A 20,191-nucleotide genomic window follows, 5' to 3' on the forward strand; every position below is an offset into this window, starting at 1 on the left:
AAGAATCATTACTATAGACTTCTTAGAGAGTACAATAAATTAAGAAAATTTAAGCGTAAAAATTTCCAAAACTCCATTCTAAATCAACTTGATGCACTTCAAAATAAACAACCAAAACAATATTGGAAATTAATTAATGACCTAAAAGATGATAAAAAAAACAAAAACAAACAATTCTGCCGCAAACACAGATTCTGAAACGTGGGTAAATCATTTTCGCAATCTTCATTCTGTGTGTGATAACTCTTTTAAATCAAGGACACAAGAGCTAGATTAAATTTTGGCTGACATGGAGAAAAATCCATCCTTTAATGAACTGGATTTCAAGATTTCACATAAGGAAATTGTAGATGCAATAGCAAATTTAAAATATGGAAAAGCCAAGGGGCTTGATTTGATATCTAATGAAATGTTAAAACATGGTCAGTCCTATTTACTCTCCTAGCTGTATACATAAGCTCTTTAATAGTTGTTTCACATATGGTATTTATCCTCAAACTTGAAGTAACGGGTACATAAGTCCAATTTTTAAGTCTGAGGATCCAAACAACCCTGCAAATTATAGGGGTATTACAATTACCAGCACACTTGGTAAGTTATTCAACAGCATTCTGAACTCTAGATTAGATAAATTTCTAAAAGAACATAATCTAATTCACCAATCTCAAATGGGTTTTACCAAAGATGCAAGAACATCTGATCATCTATTTGTGCTAAGGTGTTTAATTGATAAATACTATACTGTAGCTTAAAAGAAGGAAGACTATATGCTTGTTTTATTGACTTTCATAAAGCTTTTGTCAGCGTTATCCACACAGGATTAAAGCTCAAATTACTTCACATGAATGTTGGATCTAAATTTTATAATATTATAAGTAAAATATACAAGAATAGTCAGGCATGTGTGAAAATTGGAAGGTTCTTCTCGGATCCATTTCCAATAGCTATAGGTGTCCGTCAAGGGGATAACTTGAGCCCTTCTTTATTTAAAATATTTATAAATGATTTTCCATCATATTTAGATTCATGTATGGATGAAGTATCACTTCAGACAAAAACTGTTAACTGTTTAATGTATGCAGATGACATTGTTATTTTATCATCATCAGCTAAAGGTATACAAACAAGACTTTCTAAACTTGAAAAGTATTGCTCTGATTGGTGTTTAAAGGTAAACATTCAAAAAACTAAAGTCATGATCTTTAATAAAGCTGGTCGTAATTTTACGCAAAAAATAATGTTTCAAAATAATAGGATAGACTGTGTATTTAGGTACAAATATCTTGGAGTTCACCTAACTGCATCTGGAAGTTTTCATGTAGCAAAATCAGAGCTTTATAAAAAAAAAAAAAGGCGTTAAAAGCATATTATAAATTGAGAAATGATTTTATTAATTTGAATCCTGGGATTAAAACGAGTATACATGTATTTGACTCTACTATTAAACCAATTCTTTTGTATAATGCAGAGGTGTGCGGTGCAAGTAATATCAATACTAAAAGATTCCTAAAATGCCAAAAGATAGAAGTTGAAGACTGTTTCAGAAATCTACTTTGTGAACGAATACACCTTAAATTCTGTAAATATATTCTTGGTGTTCAAAAGAAAAGTACAAATTTTGCAGTATTGTCTGAATTGGGAAGGTTCCCCCTGCATTATGATATTGTCAAATTGTTAATCAAAAGTTGGTATAGATTTGAAAATTTGTACACAGAATTTCCTTTACTTAAAGATGCATATGAATGTAGTAAAAATCTTTTTGTACATGGAAAGAACTCATGGTTCGCATTTCTACAGAAATTAAGAAATATACTGAATATCAAAGATGAAGTTATTTGTTATGGGAATTTAAGCATAAATTTAAGTCACTCTGTCATAAAACCATATTAGATTATTATGTAAAAAATTGGTATACAAGCCAACAAAGTTATACCGATGGTAAATTAAGCACATATATAAAACTCAAACAAAATTGGGGTTATGAGAATTATTTATCAGTAGTTAAAAATTTTCATCACAGAAAATCTCTATGTAAATTAAGAATTTCTTGTCACAGATTGCAAATTGAAGTGGGAAGATTTACCAACATCCCTCGAGAAGATCGATTATGCAATAGATGTAACTCTAACAGTGTAGATGATGAAACTCATTTTCTGATAACATGTAAAAAATATGATCATCAAAGAAAAGAAATTTTTCAATCAATTAAAAGTAAATTTCCAAATTTCTCGGCATTAGATGACGAACAAAAACTTTTTGGTTACTCAATACTGAAGACAAAGAAACTCTTAATTCTGTGGGCAAATTCATAAATGATAACATGTTGTAGTAGCCATACACTTTTATAAATAGTATTCCCTTTAACTGAAATAGTACAATATTGTTGAAATGAGCAATGTCATTTACAAATTGTTATACTATCCATTGGCATATCTTTTCTTTATTATTGTAATAATTTCATACTTGTCTGTTATGGGCTCTAAATTAGAAAATAAATGTTCTGTTCTGTTCTATTGTATTTGTATAAAAGTTTCAAAAAATTGCCACCAATGCCTTTAATTCATTTATTTTAAATTTAAAACTGCAGATCTCCAAACAGTGTCAATTTAAAAGCTTTGGAAAACTCTATATAAATAAATTTAGTCACCCCTTTTTAAAAAATGCATGTAAAATTCGTTGTGGAATGGTTTTTCTAATTATTTCGAGTTAACATCGAAGAAACATAAAACCATGTGAATACGTTATAAATCTGTGACGCACGTCTGCTCATGAAAGATGCAATAAATCACCTGGACCACTTCAGGAGTTCTTCACTAGCCATACAGATGCTATCAGTAATTAAATAATTAAACTATACAGAAACTCTGAGTTTAACAGATCACTGATCATGATGATCATGAAATAGGAGGCAAAGCTTAGATCAGATCTTCAAGACGATCTAGAATTTTTCCGGGGGGGGGGGGGGGGCACATCAACTGTAACAATTGTCGATTCGGAAATTTTTTGACAAAACGTGAAAATCCTAATGGGGGGGGGGGGCACTTAATTTCATAAGTCATTTTGTTTTCATAGACAATTTTCTTACCGTTTTAAACAGGTCGACCTGTATGTCTTCTGCTGGCGGGGGGGGGGGGGGGGGGGTTAAGGTCATTTTTTCGTTACTTTTACATAGAAATTTTATAAAACCAAACAATTCCAGGGGGTCTTCCTCATGTTGAAAGTTTCGAAAGCGGAAAAATAGAATGCCCGTGTGATTGATATAAAGCCAAACAAATCTGTGGTCACAGACAGAAAAAGGGAGATACGTTTTGTTCTTAAATTGAGAAACAACAAACAATGGAGTGAGATGCAGAAAAAAAACTAATAACCTTCGACTATCAACAGAGAGGAAGCTGCATGCAGACCTGCAGCTCTCTGTTTGAGAAAATTCAGACGGATAAATAACAACCATAAAATTTACAAAATGTTGGCTTACAATGAGACCGTTGAAAGCCTTGTATCATCAACTAATTTGCAAGTAGCCCACCTCAGTTTATAAACTGAAATTATTTCAAGTTGACGATGCAGGGCTTTTATTGTTCATACGTAGAACAAGCTCAAGCGTACCCAATCAGCAGGAAGTTATAAAACCCATATGGCCGTATTACTACATACACGTATTAAATAGGTGAAGTTGACGATGGAAAAGCTGAAGTATATGTAATTCCTTTTGTCAAATATTTTAGTCGTAGTGTGCCATTAACGTCAGTAGCCAATACATCTACTTACAGTGTATGAAACAGATATGGCAGAGTCTGGGTGTCTGTTATTTATAGAGAGTTCCCTCAGATATATCAAGACGCCATATGCATGAAAATTAATATGGTTTACATAATTGACAAAGTTTACGTTGCCAATTTTAAATATATCCGATTGTCAATCAAATCTCAAAGCCACACAAGATTTTTGCATGTGTAGGAGTTTTTCTTTTTCATTTTTAAATCAAATTCTGCTTCATATAACTCTAGTAAAACAGGTCGGCTATTTAAATAAGAGCACAATTTGTGCCCATTGGATTTCCAACAGATTGTTGGAATACATGATGTTCAAAAGGCTACAATTTTACTGTTAACGAGGAACTCTAGCATCTTTTTAATTTCAGAGTACTTGGGTGTAGAATTCGAACGATTTTTAATGAAGTAATTTTGGAGATGAACAATCACAAAATAAGATAATTTCTGAGTTCCATTTTTATTAAAGAAGCAGTAGTTCAGGCTTTTCGCCTGATGTTTGATTTAAAAATGACTGTTTGTTTAAAGTATTGGAAAGTCATATGATTTGATGCTTTCGATTTCTAAATTTGTAAAAATTTCTATGGAGTTTTAGAGAGTCTACACTAGATTTTCAACACTTCTTGACTATTTTGTTGCACTGTATGTCTTAAGTTTCTCCATAAAGTTACTATTTTTTAAGGAATAAAAATATGGGCTTAGTTCAACTTGACCCTATCCATTCATTGACTGCATCTTGTTTCACATCCCAGTCAAGATTTTTCAGTCATGTTGAGATGTCACTTTCTTTAGGTGAAGTGCCATAAATTCTGACCTATGCATTGCACTTACAGCCGTAGCAGTGAGGGTTCTTTATTGTGCCAATGCCTCCCACCCTTGAGACCTTGTTTTGAGGTCTCAGATACCTTGATTTAAGCCAAACCTGTGACTTTTTACTTCTGATGCCAAGTATTTGTCAAAGGAATGTTTGACATGTGTCGGGAATGAGAAGAGAACCCGGACCTCCCACTCACCAAGCAAGTGCCCTACCCCAAGCTATCACACCCGGTCCTTGAACAGAGCTAAAAAACAAATTGTCCACTATATCTATGTTTTCCATGATAATTGATCAATATATCAAGAATAAATTACATTTCTGGTAAATAATACTTTACTTTTACAAGAATGAACAACAACATTGGAATCATCCTTAATCAAGCAATTAACAAGGTAATTATAATTTTAAAAAATGCTCATTAAATATAAGCACATCAAATTTATCAAAACTGGGTAAAATATATACTTGAACGAACAGGAAGTTTCTGGAAAAATATGAGGTAATGTTGAACACTAATCACTTTGGAAAGGAATCTACAAACATAAGCTACATTTACATAACACAAATGAGCTCCAGTTTAAGTAAGAACACAATAACATAGATACACAATAATGCCTTGTTGAATACAACATACAAGACTGGCATGGACAATGCTAACTTAAGAATTATTGTGATTAATAATAATGTTCTGTTAATCAATTCTTTTATGGTGAAAAATTCTCTGCTTTTATTTTAGGTTTTGGTTAGTTGGTTATAAAAAAAATCTATTCTGGAATGCATTGTGTGCCAGATGATTCTCTGACACCTGGAATATTGTAATGGAATTCTTTCAGCAAAATTCAAATCCTATGTATGCTAAAAAAAAAAAAAATTTAAAAGCTTCCCACTAAATAGACTAGTTTTACTTTGAGCATGTACACATAAGTGTACTTTTCTGCTGACAAACAAGTATATTTGATTTTCGGAGGGTGATGAATGTTCCAGTTCAATATTCAGTAACCTTATCAAAGCAGTTTACTTCATTAAAAAAAAAAAAAAAAAAAAAAAAAAAAAAAAAAAAAAACTACTCTTTTACCCATGTAAGCATGTTTCAAAATTTGCGACGGAGAGCCAAGGAAAAACAATTTTTATTTATTCATGTAGACAAAATTCAACTAATCTGATAAGTTCAAAAAATGATTTAAAACTACAGGGAACAAAAGTCTTTGCCATAATTATGCATTAATTCATTATGATGCTCTGTCTTACTGCATATCGTCTTCATATAGAACCCCTCAAGATACATGTATGTCAAAACTCTGTATGTAAAAAAAATTAGGGCAAATCATAATTGTTGAGCATGGAGACTGACAAATCCTACATGTAAAGCTTTCCACATATTAGTAATGTATGGAAAAAAAATATCATCTCTGCCTTTCAATGTTTTTACATTGTACACTTCATGTGACAAAAAAATTGTGCTTCTATGATATGAATCTAAAATATAAATATGATTATTAATGTATTGAATTTATCTTCTAAGTTTTAACACGTTTTAATCACAGTCAGATTAAAGATAAAAAAGGCTGATTTTTCTCTTTGTTCTTGATTGATTTTTGTTATAGACATGATGAACCACAACAAAAATTATTTGAGTTTTGGTAATATACATGATAAAAAGCAACATCAAAAACACTACAATAAATTGTCTATTACACTCTAATTTAATTTTTCACTCACTAACCATTAGAATAAGCATTGACAATCAAGAAAAAAAAACACCAAATTTTGTAACACTATCTTGCTCATGGTTGTGTCATTGATAAACCTTCCAAATTTGACTGGAAGGCTGTACTAGAATTTCTAATAAATATTTCAAGATATAAAATGATTATTCAACCCTGATAGAATTTTAGATGTATATGGCGCACTTCAAAAAGAATTTAAGAATAATGACTGGCAGTGGAAAAATTTGTTCAACAAATATTGTAAAATGATAATATTTGGCCCACAACTCATTAGAGCTAGGAAGATATAAGGAAATATTGATTATGTGTGACGAAGATATGAGTACTGAAATATCAAAATATCATCCGACATTAAATTTTCAGACTTTTTTCTTTGTATACTTTACAATTTTTCTTTGTATACTGAACATTTTGAATTTAATATAGAAAATATAAAACAAATGTTAAATATAAATTTGAAATACATAATGATCATGATAAGGCCATCTTTAAAAATCTCTTTGTTTGCCCTAAAAATTGGGTTGAGAAGCATTCAGCAAATACCTTTGTATTTCATGTATTTTGCTTGTTCGTACGCAATTTGTTTAAATAATCACAGACTACTTGTCTGGAAACTACTAATGCCAAAGCATTCTTTAAAATAAATCACCAATTTATACATGGATGCAAGAATTTTTGTTACCTCTAATATACATTCAATAATGGTACATATAAAAATCTAGTTTATCTAATCAAATATGTAAATTTTTGACTTTCTATTCAGAATCTGAATATGATTCATTAAAGCTCTAATTTTGACATCTTGTGATTAGGTTAAACCTTTATGGCAAAAATTGTACAGAGACTAAAATAAGTAGCTAAAAATATGCTGACTTAGAAATCTAGCACCAACAATAATCAATTTGTAAAATGTATTCAGCACTGCAATAAGATTTATCTACTTTGAGTCATTTGTTGATTAAGACTAGGAAAATTAATTCAAACAGGTAGAGTATCAACCCCTTGTCTGAATTCCTGGACAGTAGTTGCTTGTAAAATAGGTGTACTGTAACATCTTCTATTTTCTTCTTGGCTTGGAGCTTCAGGATCTCCCTGCTGTGAAGGAGAGACTTTTGGATTTGGACGGATTCTGGTGAGACTAAGTGTTCGCTTTGTGACCCACTCGCTGAGGGTTTCTTCCTTGGGTCTTTGCTCTAACACCTGAATTATACAGGACCTCATGATTCGAGGTAGATGGGACGGTAAAGGGTCATTAAATAGAGCATCTCTAAATAAAGACAAGATTTTTCCACATTCATCTGGTTTTACTTTGTAACACAGCTCTTCTAGTTCTAGTCTTTGAAGTTGGGGGATTTCAAAACCTTTAGGAGTTGTACTCATTAACCAACTGTAGTCTACACCTGTATTCCGACGTCTGTCGTCAACCTCTTTTTCGTGTGAGATACGTTCCAGTTCCTTGATGTGGTATTCAAGCTCATGAATGATGGTGTCAATGACCACAACTTTTGAGTCTTTTTCTGGAGGGCGGTGCCCTTCTGACATGAAATTCTTCCACAGTGATTTGATTGGCTCCATCTTGTCCCCAACCTGTGTTAGAGCCAGAATCAGATTGTACATGTTATAGTGCAGAAGTAATTACGTTCTTCGTTGGAAATTTCTTTTCACAAATAATATCTTTACGTGTAATGTTACTTAGCTTGGATGGAATTTCTTTTTACATGTTATTGAATATTACCAGTGATTACCAAAACATTACTGTAAATGATTGAACATATCATTAATCTTCATACACTATGTACTTGAATCAATTATATAAATCACAACTAAAATAATTGTGGACATTTCTTCATTAATACCTGAGAGTGTTCAGTAGTAGAGTCAAAAGACAAGATGAATTAATTATGGTGCCATTTTAACGGAAGTTATGTTCTGTACGCTTGATATGATAACTGCTTTCTGATTGGTTAATTAAATTGCGTGGTCCAATGACAGTTCGTGTAACTTGCATCATTCGGGAAATTGTCAACAATGTCGCACCACAATCAAGGCCAGATTCAGAGCCACCAAAGGCCAATCCAACAGGACTGGGCCAACCGAGAGTACATAGAGGTCATCACTGGCAGCATTAAGAAGATATCAGACTTTCTAAACTCATTTGGTAAGACGTAGATAAGGCGTCTCTTTTAGAAAATAGATAGGGAGGGGATTTCCTGGTACGAAATATGAATTATTTTGCATGATAACAAATAAAGATGAATTTATGTGTCACTTTCGGCACTGTTAACAATGGGAGACTAAGTATTCAATTGTTAAAAACAAGAACCAGTACCATGACTCATTTGGAACAGGTTCTAGGCCAGTCAAACCAGTCCCCATCCCTTCTCTTATGGGCATCCCCCAGTTGATGAATAAAATTATAATTACCATATTGGCTATGTATAATGTTTATTTTATGAGAACATATTTTCATTTGCCGTGAAGTGCCTATGAGAGAATTTTTTCTCTGTGTATCTTGAATCTTCAACAGATCTTGTATAATCACTCTCGGAGATGCGTCTCCTTCAGTGCAATTGCAATCAAAAATAAAAGTTAATCTGTGGCCAGACAGTTACTTCTTGAATGAAATAACAAAGAAGTACAGTTTTTAACATGATAATTGATTAGTAATAATTTAGCACAATGCAAGGTAATCATACTTTACTTGCTATACTGCACACAAGATGGTGTACAATAGAAATACATCTCTTCTTAAAAGTGTTCAAAAGCAGCAATGTTTTTATTAATATCTTTTCTCTGGGTTGATTTTTAAAACTCCATACTGCAAATAATAGTAGTTACATACTTGGGATTTTTTTTAAATTATAAATAAAAGTGAACTTGTGAAAATTAACTTGTATTAAAATAGCTAAATAAAGCTACATACATGTAGGTAATTTAGTAAGCTACATACCTAGTAAATGTAGTGGTGTGCTAATTATTAAACTTTATATCAAAAACAAATTATTAAACTTTATATCAAAAACAAGAAGGAGTTAAGCTAAAGTGTTGCACATTTGGAAAGATAGAATGCATTCAAAATATTGAGAACTGCTTTGAAATGCTTAAAAGTTTTCTATGTATATTGATACAGTTGAAAACACCATATCAGTTTATTCATTGTTGTGATTAATGTCATAAATGAAATCAGTGTTAGGAGAAGCTTTGGTTTGTGGTGCTCTTATTTTCAACATTTGCTAGCCCATTATTGCAATTATAAACATCTAATGATGATTTTTTGGCACTTTTGACTTGATATATACTAATGCCAGGATTGTATAGTTCTAGGACAGTTTTGAACAAGGTATAAGAAATACACTGAACATGATTTATATGTTAAAAAATATTTTATTTCACCATTTTCAGATACCTCCTGCAGATCTAGACTTGCAACCTTGAATGAAAAACTGACCCATTTGGAAAGAAGAGTGGAATACATTGAGGCCAGGGTATATTCCTAAAAAGTCTTCATCAATATTTCTTAGAATATAAAATCTATAAAACAAGATAAAAATAAACAAATCAAGTTTCTTGCATTGCATATTCATTATTTGTTTTTTGTAGGTCACAAAAGGAGAAACACTGACATAATGTGGCAAGGAGCAGGATTTATGTACAAAAGGGAAAGGAATGAATGTGTTTGGAGTGTGAACAAAAGGAGTGGATCAAGAGTGGTGTATACAAGCAACACAAAAGGGTTTCTCAAACTAAATGACATCCTCCTCATATATAAGAGGAATATATTCATTTGAATATCTTGGCTTTAATGAACTTGATGTAAGCCATATAGTGTATCTGACTGTTACATGCAATGCTATACTGAGTAACTGAGGTATTAAATTTAAGATTTATTACACCTATGTACATTTTATTTTGGATTTAAATTGATAAGTTCTTAAGTGTCTCACTTTGAACCATTTGGTTAAAATATATCCAAGAGAAATTATGAAGTGTTAATTATTGCAAAAGATAACCAATGACTTGAAGAATTACTCAAAGTAAGCAGTATACAAACATGTGAAATTATTGACTTCATGTAGATCATAATTGTAAAAATGATAACAATGTGGAATATACATATACATTCAGTCTAATAAATGCACGAGCAAGTTTATTCTAAATTATTTATTATTATGTACATAAGGAAATTATAAAAAACTAAATAAAACTTTTGAATTCAATCTACATGTACATTTCAATTAAAGGTAATGAAAATAGGCAAAATCTTAATTTTTAATGACTTTCTTAATTGTAAATTGCATCAACTATGACATCATTACTTAGATGTGACATCAAGAAAATACATGTAGGATGAAATGGTTTTGAAAGAAAGCTGCTTAATTTACAGTGAAAATTGTAAAATGTTCACTGTAAGAAAGAAAGTTGAAGAATTGACTTGCTTTCTAATGAACAAGAAAATTAATTGGAAAACATTTCATCCACATCTGCCCAGCTTTACACTTATCCTGAAAAAACTTGCGACCCTTTAGAGCGGGAGTAGAAAAACTGATTCAGAATTTCTTCTTGCTCTGTTGTCCAAGTTTAAAAATTCTGGAAATTTCTCTTGGAGACAAGAAGCCTTTTTTCCTGTACCATGCCTTTTTTTTTTTTTGACATTACCTTTATATAATGTATACCTGTAGATTTGTTAGCAATTTGATTGATTTTTAATTAATGAGGCAATGTAAACATATTTGACTTAAATTCAGCGACTTCCTGTTTAACATTACATGCGTCCATCTAAAATATTGGAAATATCTTTAGATTTTTTGATCTCAAGAAATCATGATATATTTATGGTTACCTATTGACACTAATTCAAAGAGCTGAAAGAAATGGACATTTTGTGAGAAACAATGAAATTGTAATTGAAAACAAAGACAGTATTGAAATATGGTGATTAGAAATATTGAGTGTATCTATCCATTAACTTAAGAAATGATTCCTTCCTTTATTACTGTGACCAAAACCAGCCCTTGTGGTTAATGTTAGAACAAATTTTAGAACAAATTTAAACTTGTTTGACTGCTTTTACATTAAATTTGTCTAACTTTAAGCTTTGTTATACTTGAGAGAAATATTTCGGAATACATGTATCACCAACCAAGCTCACTTTCTCTTTTACTTGTATTTTGGTTCAAGAAGGTTATAATGATAATGGCCCTTCATTTTAAGAAACGATTTGATTCCACAAAACTTAAAAAAAAAAGTTTTATACTAATTTTAAATAAGCATCTTCTAGTTTAATCAAGGGTCTGTAGGAAAGAGACTGAAATTGTAAAAAAAAAAAAAAAAGAAAAAAAAAAAAAAAAAAAAAAAAATGCTCATTGAACTTGACTGCCTCCTGCTGAGTATCATGAGTTCCTCATGCTGTGAACACTTTAGGACTCCAGGAACTGGTCCAGAGATTATATAGTTGGATGAGGGCTATAATCATTTTCATCCACTTTATCTCACAAAAGAAAATAAATGTCAATATATGACCAACTTAGCCCCATCCTGGAGCCTGATCCCTGGTCTGGGAGGCATCAATTTTACAAATGAATATTTTTTTGTAGAGGGCTACCTGCTCATTATAATCAAGCAAACAATTTGCTTCCTACAGGTTCATGAGTATATAGAAGACAATCTTAGTAGTGTTACTTAGAGACCTGTCCATGGGAATTAGAAAGTGAAACAAAATCACATTTTAATTTTCTCCAAACAAGCATGGTTGCCAGAAAAATTGGTTTGCTGGTGACAAGATAGCTCAGTTCTGAGAGTTTCTGTCTAGAAAGTCAATGATGCATTATCATACTTTATACAGACATAACGCAATTGATGCATGCATCAATTCAGACTTAGTATCATCCATAATATGTTTACTAGGGATAATTTGACTGGAAATAACAAGACGATAACCAATTAAACAAGATAACAAAGTTCTTTCTAGTAAGATCATTCATAACTCTCAATATGAACACTCAGTCATGTTCTGTTAACGTTGTGAGGCAGCGCCCTATCTTTTTTTACATCGCCCAAGTATGTCTGAAATATTGCCGGCTTGGAAAAATAACAAATGAACAATCAAGCAATCTTTACAGCATAAATGCTTTAAGAATAAAAATAAGCTAGCATATAAATTTAGAATTTATTAACTAGTATGAATTTGTAAAATATATCACACAACAAATAGAATACAATGGATGTAGCTCACATATCAAAACAAGTACATGTAGCAACTTCTCAGACTCGTGAAGATTTTCATACCACTGCCAGGAAAGATAATATCACATTGTTTTTAACCTAAACGTACTGTTGATGTGTTTAAGCATTAATATTAGGAGTTATTCAAAATCAACAAAAAATAATACTTTATCACAGGCAAGAATATACAGTATGTATTTTTTTTAAATTATATAACATATAAAAGGACGGATAAAGGTAAATCTATAACAAATCATGTAAAGATATTTATACTATCAAGAACAACCTACTTCAGCATTGAGAAAACACAAAATATCTTAAATTAAAAGCTCTTTTCTCTTGTCAAAACATCTTGATTACTTGGTTTTAGCAAAAATGCCTCAAACTACCAAAAAAATTAAATTGATTAAATTCTTCCCTTTATCATGATTACTACAAAAACTAATTCAATTTTGATTTTCACACTCTAACAAATGTATGCTAGCTTTCAACCTGCTAACCTCATAAATATCACAGATAATTTGTTAAAATTTCTACAATGTAAACCTGTAAAAAATAAATATAAAATAAAAAAAGGATGTCATTCTCAATGTTGATGTGTTCAAAATGAAAAATGATTTGAAAAAAAAAATTGCAAAAAAAGCTATTTCAAAATCCCTCTTGCACACCCATTGACATGTGGTAGTTAACAAAATGTAAATATAAATTAAATTTTAAATCTAAATCACATAAAGAATGTTTTAAGCAAATGCATTTCTTCATTGTGTAGTTTCATTTCTGATTACAGCATGATTAATTAGTACAAATTTTCAAATTTTCTTGGCACCAAGTTTTACATCAGTTCCTCAGAACTTAAACATCACTCCTCAGAATTGAGGACCACACTCTCAGCCAATCACTCCTCAGATTTGAGGACCACAGCCTCAGCCAAGCCTTGCTCCTCCACTCTGAGGACGTAAAAGCTTGTTTAGAACCTTCGGAGAGGGAACTGTCTTCTGCATATAAGGACTTTTTAACAACTGGACATAATGAGAAGGTGCCTGGGTGACATTGGAGGCAGAAAATGGACGTTGGTTGACAGAAATCTTTTTGTGTCGTTTTGGACTGCGAGGACGCTTCTTCATGAAGATTCTGTCAATGGGAGGGTCAGCATTTGTGGGGGAATCTGCCCTTTTGGGAGAGTGAGGACGACGTTCCTCTATGTATCGTGGTGCTGACAGAGCTGAAGTAGAACTCTCTCTTACCAACTGCAAAACTGGCTCTGGAAAAAAGAAACATTGAAATATGGCTTTAAAATCATTTCAAGAACCTCTAAAAGGAATCAGAATCTTTAATTTACTTAACAATAGGATAAAAATAAGAACAATTGTAAATCTGAGCTACAGTTAAAATTTTTGGGATACCTTTCTTTTGCAAGATAGTTATTTGGTATTCATAACGTACAGTAAATAATGAATATGGCTCCTTATATTATTTGATACAAAAAAAAAAAGGAAAAAAAAAGTTTAAAATGTGGTTCTCAATTATGAAGTTCAAATGATGCTTCTTTGAAAATCTGCATTGATTTGATTCAAAGCGTAAGTTGAAGCAACCAGTAACAATTTAGAACATATTATCAAACTTTCCAAATTTTAATTAAATTGTCACGTCTTGAGATCCTTTTTACTTCGGGAAACACAGACTTGCCTGTCTGAGATTTTCATAAACAAGATTTATTTGATACAAGTGCATGAAAATATGTCAATCTGGTAGACAGGCAAGCTTGTGCTTTATGTTTTCTGAAACAGTATGTGCAAAAAATAAAATGAGAAAGTTCTGAATTTGACAAATTTCTAGACCATCCTGTCACCTCTGTATATGACATCACTTGAAATCAATATCATTTTGAAACAGTTTTTGATTATGAACTATTGCAAAATTGTGAGAAACCCCCAAAACAAGGAGCCAAAAAGGGGGTCTTACCTAGAGACTCATCATCAATTGTCATATCATTTTTACAAGAGTCACACTGGAATACAGGACAACCCACTCCTTGAACCTCACTGAACGTGTGCCTCATAAAGGCAGCAAAAGATGCGTAGTCATAGGCACTGTAACGACCATGCCAAGCAATGTAACCTAAAAATCAAGTCAAGAAATTATTTTTTACCACTTAAAATTCTGGTCAATTTGAAAGCTTTTCTTCAATTGTCATTTTATCCAGTAGTTTTTTTTTTTTTTTTTTTTGATGAGCCACAAGAATGTATTTGATATAGACAGTATGTCATTGGTTGGTACAGGTCCAAAAAATCAGTACTAATTTTACATATACTAATAGTGAATTTATAAATAATCCCTTACCATCTGCATGAATAAACAGGAAAGTAGGCACACCAGCTATTCCCAGAATTTCTGTCAAATCTACGTGCTTTTTGCCATTCTCTATATCATTCCTGGGAGCAGATCCTTGTTGAAGAAAAAAAGAAACAATTGAAATCATGAAGAAAATTTCAAATTTCAAGTTTAAATTAAAAATCAATGATACAACTAGTAAAAGAAAAAGTTTATTGCATGGGTTAAAAGATAAATCTACCCAAAATTCCTTACCTGCAGTACTGTTTTTCCAGACACTGCTAGCTTCATCAATGGGGGATGCACACTGGCTTGTACAATGCCAAATTACACCTTGTTCCCTCCAGCCATTGGATGTAATGGAGTGGATCAAGGATTTTCTGTCTGAGGCGTGGTTAGCTTCCACTCCACAGGAAACAGCGATAAAGTTATACTGAAAGTACACAAGAGTAGCCTCTGAGTACGCTTTCTGTTATTAGTGCAAATCTAACCACATGAGAGAAAAAAAATGATTAATTTTGTAAAACACTGGGTTTATAACCATCTTTTTTTTTGTGTTGACCTTTTCTAAATAACAGTTCGTAGTTGCTTTATTACCTCAGAAGCTCCTTCTCTGGCAAAACGTGCATAATGTGACATGACTTTCTGAGATCCATGACACCTGATAAAAGAAATTTAATCAAATTAAAATAATAAAGGAAATATTTTACCTACAATCTCGATATAAAATTTTGATTCACCAATGAATCTTAAGTTTATAACTTAGCACTAAAGAGGCAAGAAGTCATTTTAGTTCATTTCACGAAATGATTGTCCAAAATCTTTCAAACAATTAAGAAGTTTTCCACAATTACAGAAAATAATGCCAACCCATTTTTTCAGTTTTACAACTAACCATGGTGTCCAGAAGAGTATGGCAGTTGGGAACTGTTTGTTGTGAGTCCCTAGGAAGGGTTTGTAGTCTCCCTGGAATATGTCTAGCAGGCTGCAGGCTGGGGGAGGGACTTTGCGTTTTAAGAGGCCCTGATTGGCTAGTTTTTTGGCTAACTGTCGCTCATACATCACAGAGTCCTGATACTTGCAGCACCCCTGATTTGGCCACCTGGAAAAAGAAATTTTGAAGTATATTATTACAAAACTTCCATCTTAATTTCTAAACAGCTCTAAGAGTTCAGCATTTCCTAAATTTTCGAAAGTTTTTGCGAGAAATGAAAATTAAAACATTATTCTACAGGATACATGAATATGTAAATCTTGGATTTTATCTAATAAACAGGAAAGTTGTCCAATTTTAGTAAATTTCTAAGTTCTCATATATCTGTACATAAATTTACCTTGCATTTTGATTATGAATACTGTGATAGCAGTAGAATGAGAAGGGTCTGAAGGTCTCTGACAGAAGATCAACAGCGTTTGATTCGGCACTGGAGGCCTGCGGTTTGTCTGACACAGACACCATAGTCAATTTGTAGATTGGCTGCTCTGTTCCAAGCTAAAACATTCAAACAAATTAAATACTGTTGACACTGTAATGGTTTTGATTGAAAGTTTATAAAATTTCTTTGCATGTACATCTAAAAAATCAAGATTGCAAAGCATTCTTTTGGCTCAAATCTTTCAGAAAATCGATATATTTCAATGTTTACTGACAGTAAAACCTATGCACTTTATTTACTTCAAACCTCATTTGAGAATTTAAATGATTTTTCTTATATATACAGAACCATTTCAAAGTGTTATTATTTTTAAGTCAGTACTCTTCATTAATTGTCATCAGCATAAATTAAAAATTGTTACATGTAATACAAGCAAGTACATTTACCTTGATGCGAACTTGTTTGACTCCCTCATGCATGGTATTTCCATACTGTTTCCCATCAATCAGAACTTTAAATCCTGACACACTTGTCTCACTCTGCCTCTGAGGACAAGACCAACTGACATGGGCAATCAGCTGCCCTGTATAATGTTCCAGGGCACTGAAGCAGTGTTCCAGAATTTCCTCTATCCTGGATAATGTGTGGGCTCCCTCAATCACTCCCCTATTCTTCTCTGCTCTCAATGGATTTGATAAAGCACCAATTTCTTTTAGTTTATGACCAACTTTTCTTATTAATCTGAAATTTATAGAAATTTCTGTAACCTCTATTATCTAGTCCCCTTTCACTATGGCACATTGTATCCTGTTATACTTAGTTGATAAGACTGAAATCAAAAGTAGTTACCTATCCCTCTTGTTGACTAGATCACATGTAAGTCTCTCCAGAGCCCTGCGTTCATCCAATCCAACAACTGTAACAGTAACCAGGGGTGGATCCGGGGCAGGTGCAGGGGCCACATGTAGAGGCTCAGAGCACACCACATCACCAGTGTTGTACAGCTTAAATTGAAAATTATACCCTTATTGTAACCCAATAAAATTCAATATAAATCTTCCAGAATTAAAGACATTTCTTTATAAAACACAGAACTTGAGAATTCAGTAGATTAATTACATGTTAGAATATAATTATTCAACATATTAAACATCAGCATGTAGTACATACATGTACTTCTAAGAAGATGCTGTATGATCCTCTCTTAAGGTTCTTGAACTCTGCCTCTCTGGTGTTAGGATGAATTGGTCCAATGGAGGGTGTCACTTCCTTTTCTGTGTCACGTTCCACACAAACAGCCTAAGACATTAACAGTGGAAACACAAAATTATTCCCAAATGTCAGCTTAACATAAAACAAATCAAGATCTATCAAGAAATCCATTTATCAGGGGTATTCACCTTCATTTTTCAAGGAAAACTATTCTAACAAATTGAAATTTCTCTTTGATAAAATATGAAAGTGAAAATACTGACCCTGAAATGTTTGACCTTGACCCCTTCTGTGAGGTAAGGATCATCCCAAGCAATTCTGACACAAGAACTGCTGTGGGTGGCAAGTCGTTTCAGTGCTGGGGCCTTACATCCTGGCCAAACCACCACTAGGGGTTCCGAAACTTTGCTGTGGAGTTTTTCGAAAGAAGTCAGGGCTTGCACTTGGAAAGCATATTCCTGGCACCATTTCCCATGTGTGAAGGTAAAGCTCATCTGCTCTGCATTCAATATGGCCTCAACAATGCCATTTACGTACACCTTGTAGCCTGTTACTAAGGCGTCTCCATATGTGTTGGGTTTCTCCCACTGTACTGCTATGTACCGGAAGTTGCAAGCTCTACAAGATGAAAATTAATGTTAGTAAAGTAGAACATGTAAATCAAATCAAGTGTCATATTTCAGCACAATTTGTAAATTCAACATGGCCCAAGGACAACAACAGACTTTTACTGTTTTTTCTGTTTAAAAAATTTGATCCTTTCTATATCCCACCTATAATCCCCAAAACCATGATTTGATATATTCTATACTGTAGATTCCTAAATATACGCGAGGAATAAATTATCGCGTCATTACGCGAGAAGCACCACTCGCGAAATAAAATTACTCGCTTTTATTTTTATGGTGCTTTAATGTATGTAAAATCTCTTGATAAATCACCGATTCGCGAATTATTGTTCTCGCGGTTTGACGCCCTTGGGTCACTTCGCGATATTAAGTACTCGCGTAAAATAAGGAATTTAAAGTATCTTTGTTCATGGAGATGCTTGCATATCAGTTGCCTATATAACCATCTTATTACTGTTCTTGAAAAGAGGATATTTAAATTTTTTTCGTAAACATTCTAGGTATAACACTTTGACCCAATCCTAGCACTTGTCCGTGAATTGAATAAAAATCTAATCTACATCATATATTAAAGGAAGCTTTCACAACAATTTTGTTTTAGCTTAGTAGTTTTTGAGAGGGTTTTATAATATTCCCATTCTATTTTAAATTCACTGCTGGTGTTTTGAATGGGAAAAAGAACATACGGTTTGATGGACTGAATCCCTTTTACCCAAGGATGCTTTATGACAAGTTTGGTTAAAATTGGCCTGTGGGTCTCAAAATTGTGAAAAGACAGATATTTTACAGGTAACTTCAACCAGAAAACCTCACTTGAGCCTTTGTCTTAGGTAAACTTAAAAACACTAAAAAAGACCACCATTGCATATTAAGGAAATCACATTGCATGTGATTCTTAATTAATTGACTTGTACCTGACAGACAGAATTGGAGCATCTGGTGGAGCTGAAGTCTGAATGGTCAATTGTTTGGACTTCTCCAGAATCTGTCCGTCAGCATCAATAGCAATTAGTCGGACAAAGTGAGTGGTCCCAGGCAGACAGTTGTTAATTACACAGCTACTGTCCTTATCTGAGAGTTTGACCTCTCTTTGCTGGAAAGAAAATCATAGTGACCTTTCATTCATCACAACTGTTAAAGGTAACACCAACCAAACTGAAAAACTGACTAATGACTTAAGTTTATACATCAGTCTATAAATCAGTAAACTAAATAACCAAAAGCCAATGAATTTTTGACAAATATACTACACATATTATGATTTTTACTACATGAAGGAATATTTCAAAACAATACTGTACATTCATAAATTTTAAGTGTGATCTTTTTATACAAACATATGCCATATGTGTCCTATTTAGTGTATTCAGTTTTCTTAAGAACTTTAAAGTTTTCTACCCTTTTAAGGAAGATTAAAGCCTTTTTAGCAGTAATAGCTCTAAAACTGATAAGTCACAATGTTTCCTTTACATTTTAATAACTGTCACATATTTTTCACCTTGTATGGTATACTAAATTTGCTTTGATTTTCATAATTTCATTTCTCTCTCATCTTTTGTTAGAGAATTATCAATATTACAGCAAAGTTTCATTTCCCCTTAATTCTTCTCTAAGAGTTACATACTGCTGGTTGGGCCACACTGCTCCACTGAATTTTATATCCTGTTACCCCCTCTGTCTCTATGAAGTTGGACCAGTCCAATTGTATGGAGGTTTCTGTGATGGTAGTGACCTTGACTGGAATCATGTCCTGATCCTCCCGGATCATATCCTCCCCTGACAGAAGGCGGGGGGAGTGGGGGGAGGTGCTGACCAGTAGCATGTTAGAGAAGGATGAGTCGCTGTAGAATGAGTTGTCACTTAAGGCCACCAGCTGTACTTTGTAGTTCCTGCAAGTCAAAAGTAATGAAATGTATATATGTACTTACCAGAAATGTTTTGTCTACCTTTTTCACATTTCAAGGCATGATAATCATACAAGAGTACTAAGACATTTTTCTATTTTAGAGACTTTCTTTAGCAACGTGTGAGATCCTCGATATTTATACTTGTTAATCCCTCCCCACTTCCACCTTCAAAAAAAAAACCCTACATCTCCAGCATATCA

At 32.8% G+C, this 20,191-nt stretch overlaps 3 protein-coding genes across 3 annotated transcripts in view; 1 reads left to right on the forward strand and 2 right to left on the reverse strand.

The window, feature by feature from the left end:
• Nucleotides 1-6,797: 6,797 nt before the first annotated feature.
• LOC133176930 (protein RD3-like) lies at nt 6,798-8,218 on the reverse strand. The gene is made up of 2 exons (XM_061311992.1): nt 8,171-8,218; nt 6,798-7,901 (listed from the first exon to the last, which is right to left on the reverse strand). The coding sequence occupies exon 2, from the start codon at nt 7,887-7,889 to the stop codon at nt 7,293-7,295; it is 597 nt and encodes a 198-aa protein (XP_061167976.1). The 5' UTR covers nt 7,890-7,901; nt 8,171-8,218; the 3' UTR covers nt 6,798-7,292.
• Nucleotides 8,219-8,306: 88 nt separating this feature from the next.
• On the forward strand, nt 8,307-10,464 carry LOC133176932 (protein BRICK1-like). Its single transcript, XM_061311996.1, has 3 exons — nt 8,307-8,472; nt 9,717-9,799; nt 9,915-10,464. The coding sequence occupies exons 1-3, from the start codon at nt 8,343-8,345 to the stop codon at nt 9,939-9,941; spliced, it is 240 nt and encodes a 79-aa protein (XP_061167980.1). The 5' UTR covers nt 8,307-8,342; the 3' UTR covers nt 9,942-10,464.
• Nucleotides 10,465-12,468: 2,004 nt separating this feature from the next.
• The window catches only part of LOC133176915 (uncharacterized), a 50,710-nt gene continuing 42,987 nt past the window's right edge, over nt 12,469-20,191 (reverse strand). The window contains exons 51-63 of the mRNA XM_061311973.1: nt 19,709-19,973; nt 18,999-19,177; nt 17,719-18,073; nt 17,414-17,542; nt 17,093-17,247; nt 16,690-16,984; nt 16,202-16,359; nt 15,763-15,969; nt 15,465-15,528; nt 15,123-15,300; nt 14,877-14,981; nt 14,499-14,654; nt 12,469-13,797 (exon numbers count right to left, since the gene is read on the reverse strand). Of these exons, the coding sequence (XP_061167957.1) occupies nt 13,460-13,797; nt 14,499-14,654; nt 14,877-14,981; nt 15,123-15,300; nt 15,465-15,528; nt 15,763-15,969; nt 16,202-16,359; nt 16,690-16,984; nt 17,093-17,247; nt 17,414-17,542; nt 17,719-18,073; nt 18,999-19,177; nt 19,709-19,973 (2,584 nt within the window). The 3' untranslated portion in view covers nt 12,469-13,459. The remainder of the gene's footprint in view (nt 13,798-14,498; nt 14,655-14,876; nt 14,982-15,122; nt 15,301-15,464; nt 15,529-15,762; nt 15,970-16,201; nt 16,360-16,689; nt 16,985-17,092; nt 17,248-17,413; nt 17,543-17,718; nt 18,074-18,998; nt 19,178-19,708; nt 19,974-20,191) is intronic.

Source organism: Saccostrea echinata, unplaced genomic scaffold, assembly GCF_033153115.1.
Source record: "Saccostrea echinata isolate AGI-Se365-2 ecotype Australia unplaced genomic scaffold, CSIRO_AGI_Sech_v1 ptg000084l, whole genome shotgun sequence".
Classification (NCBI taxonomy): domain Eukaryota; kingdom Metazoa; phylum Mollusca; class Bivalvia; order Ostreida; family Ostreidae; genus Saccostrea; species Saccostrea echinata.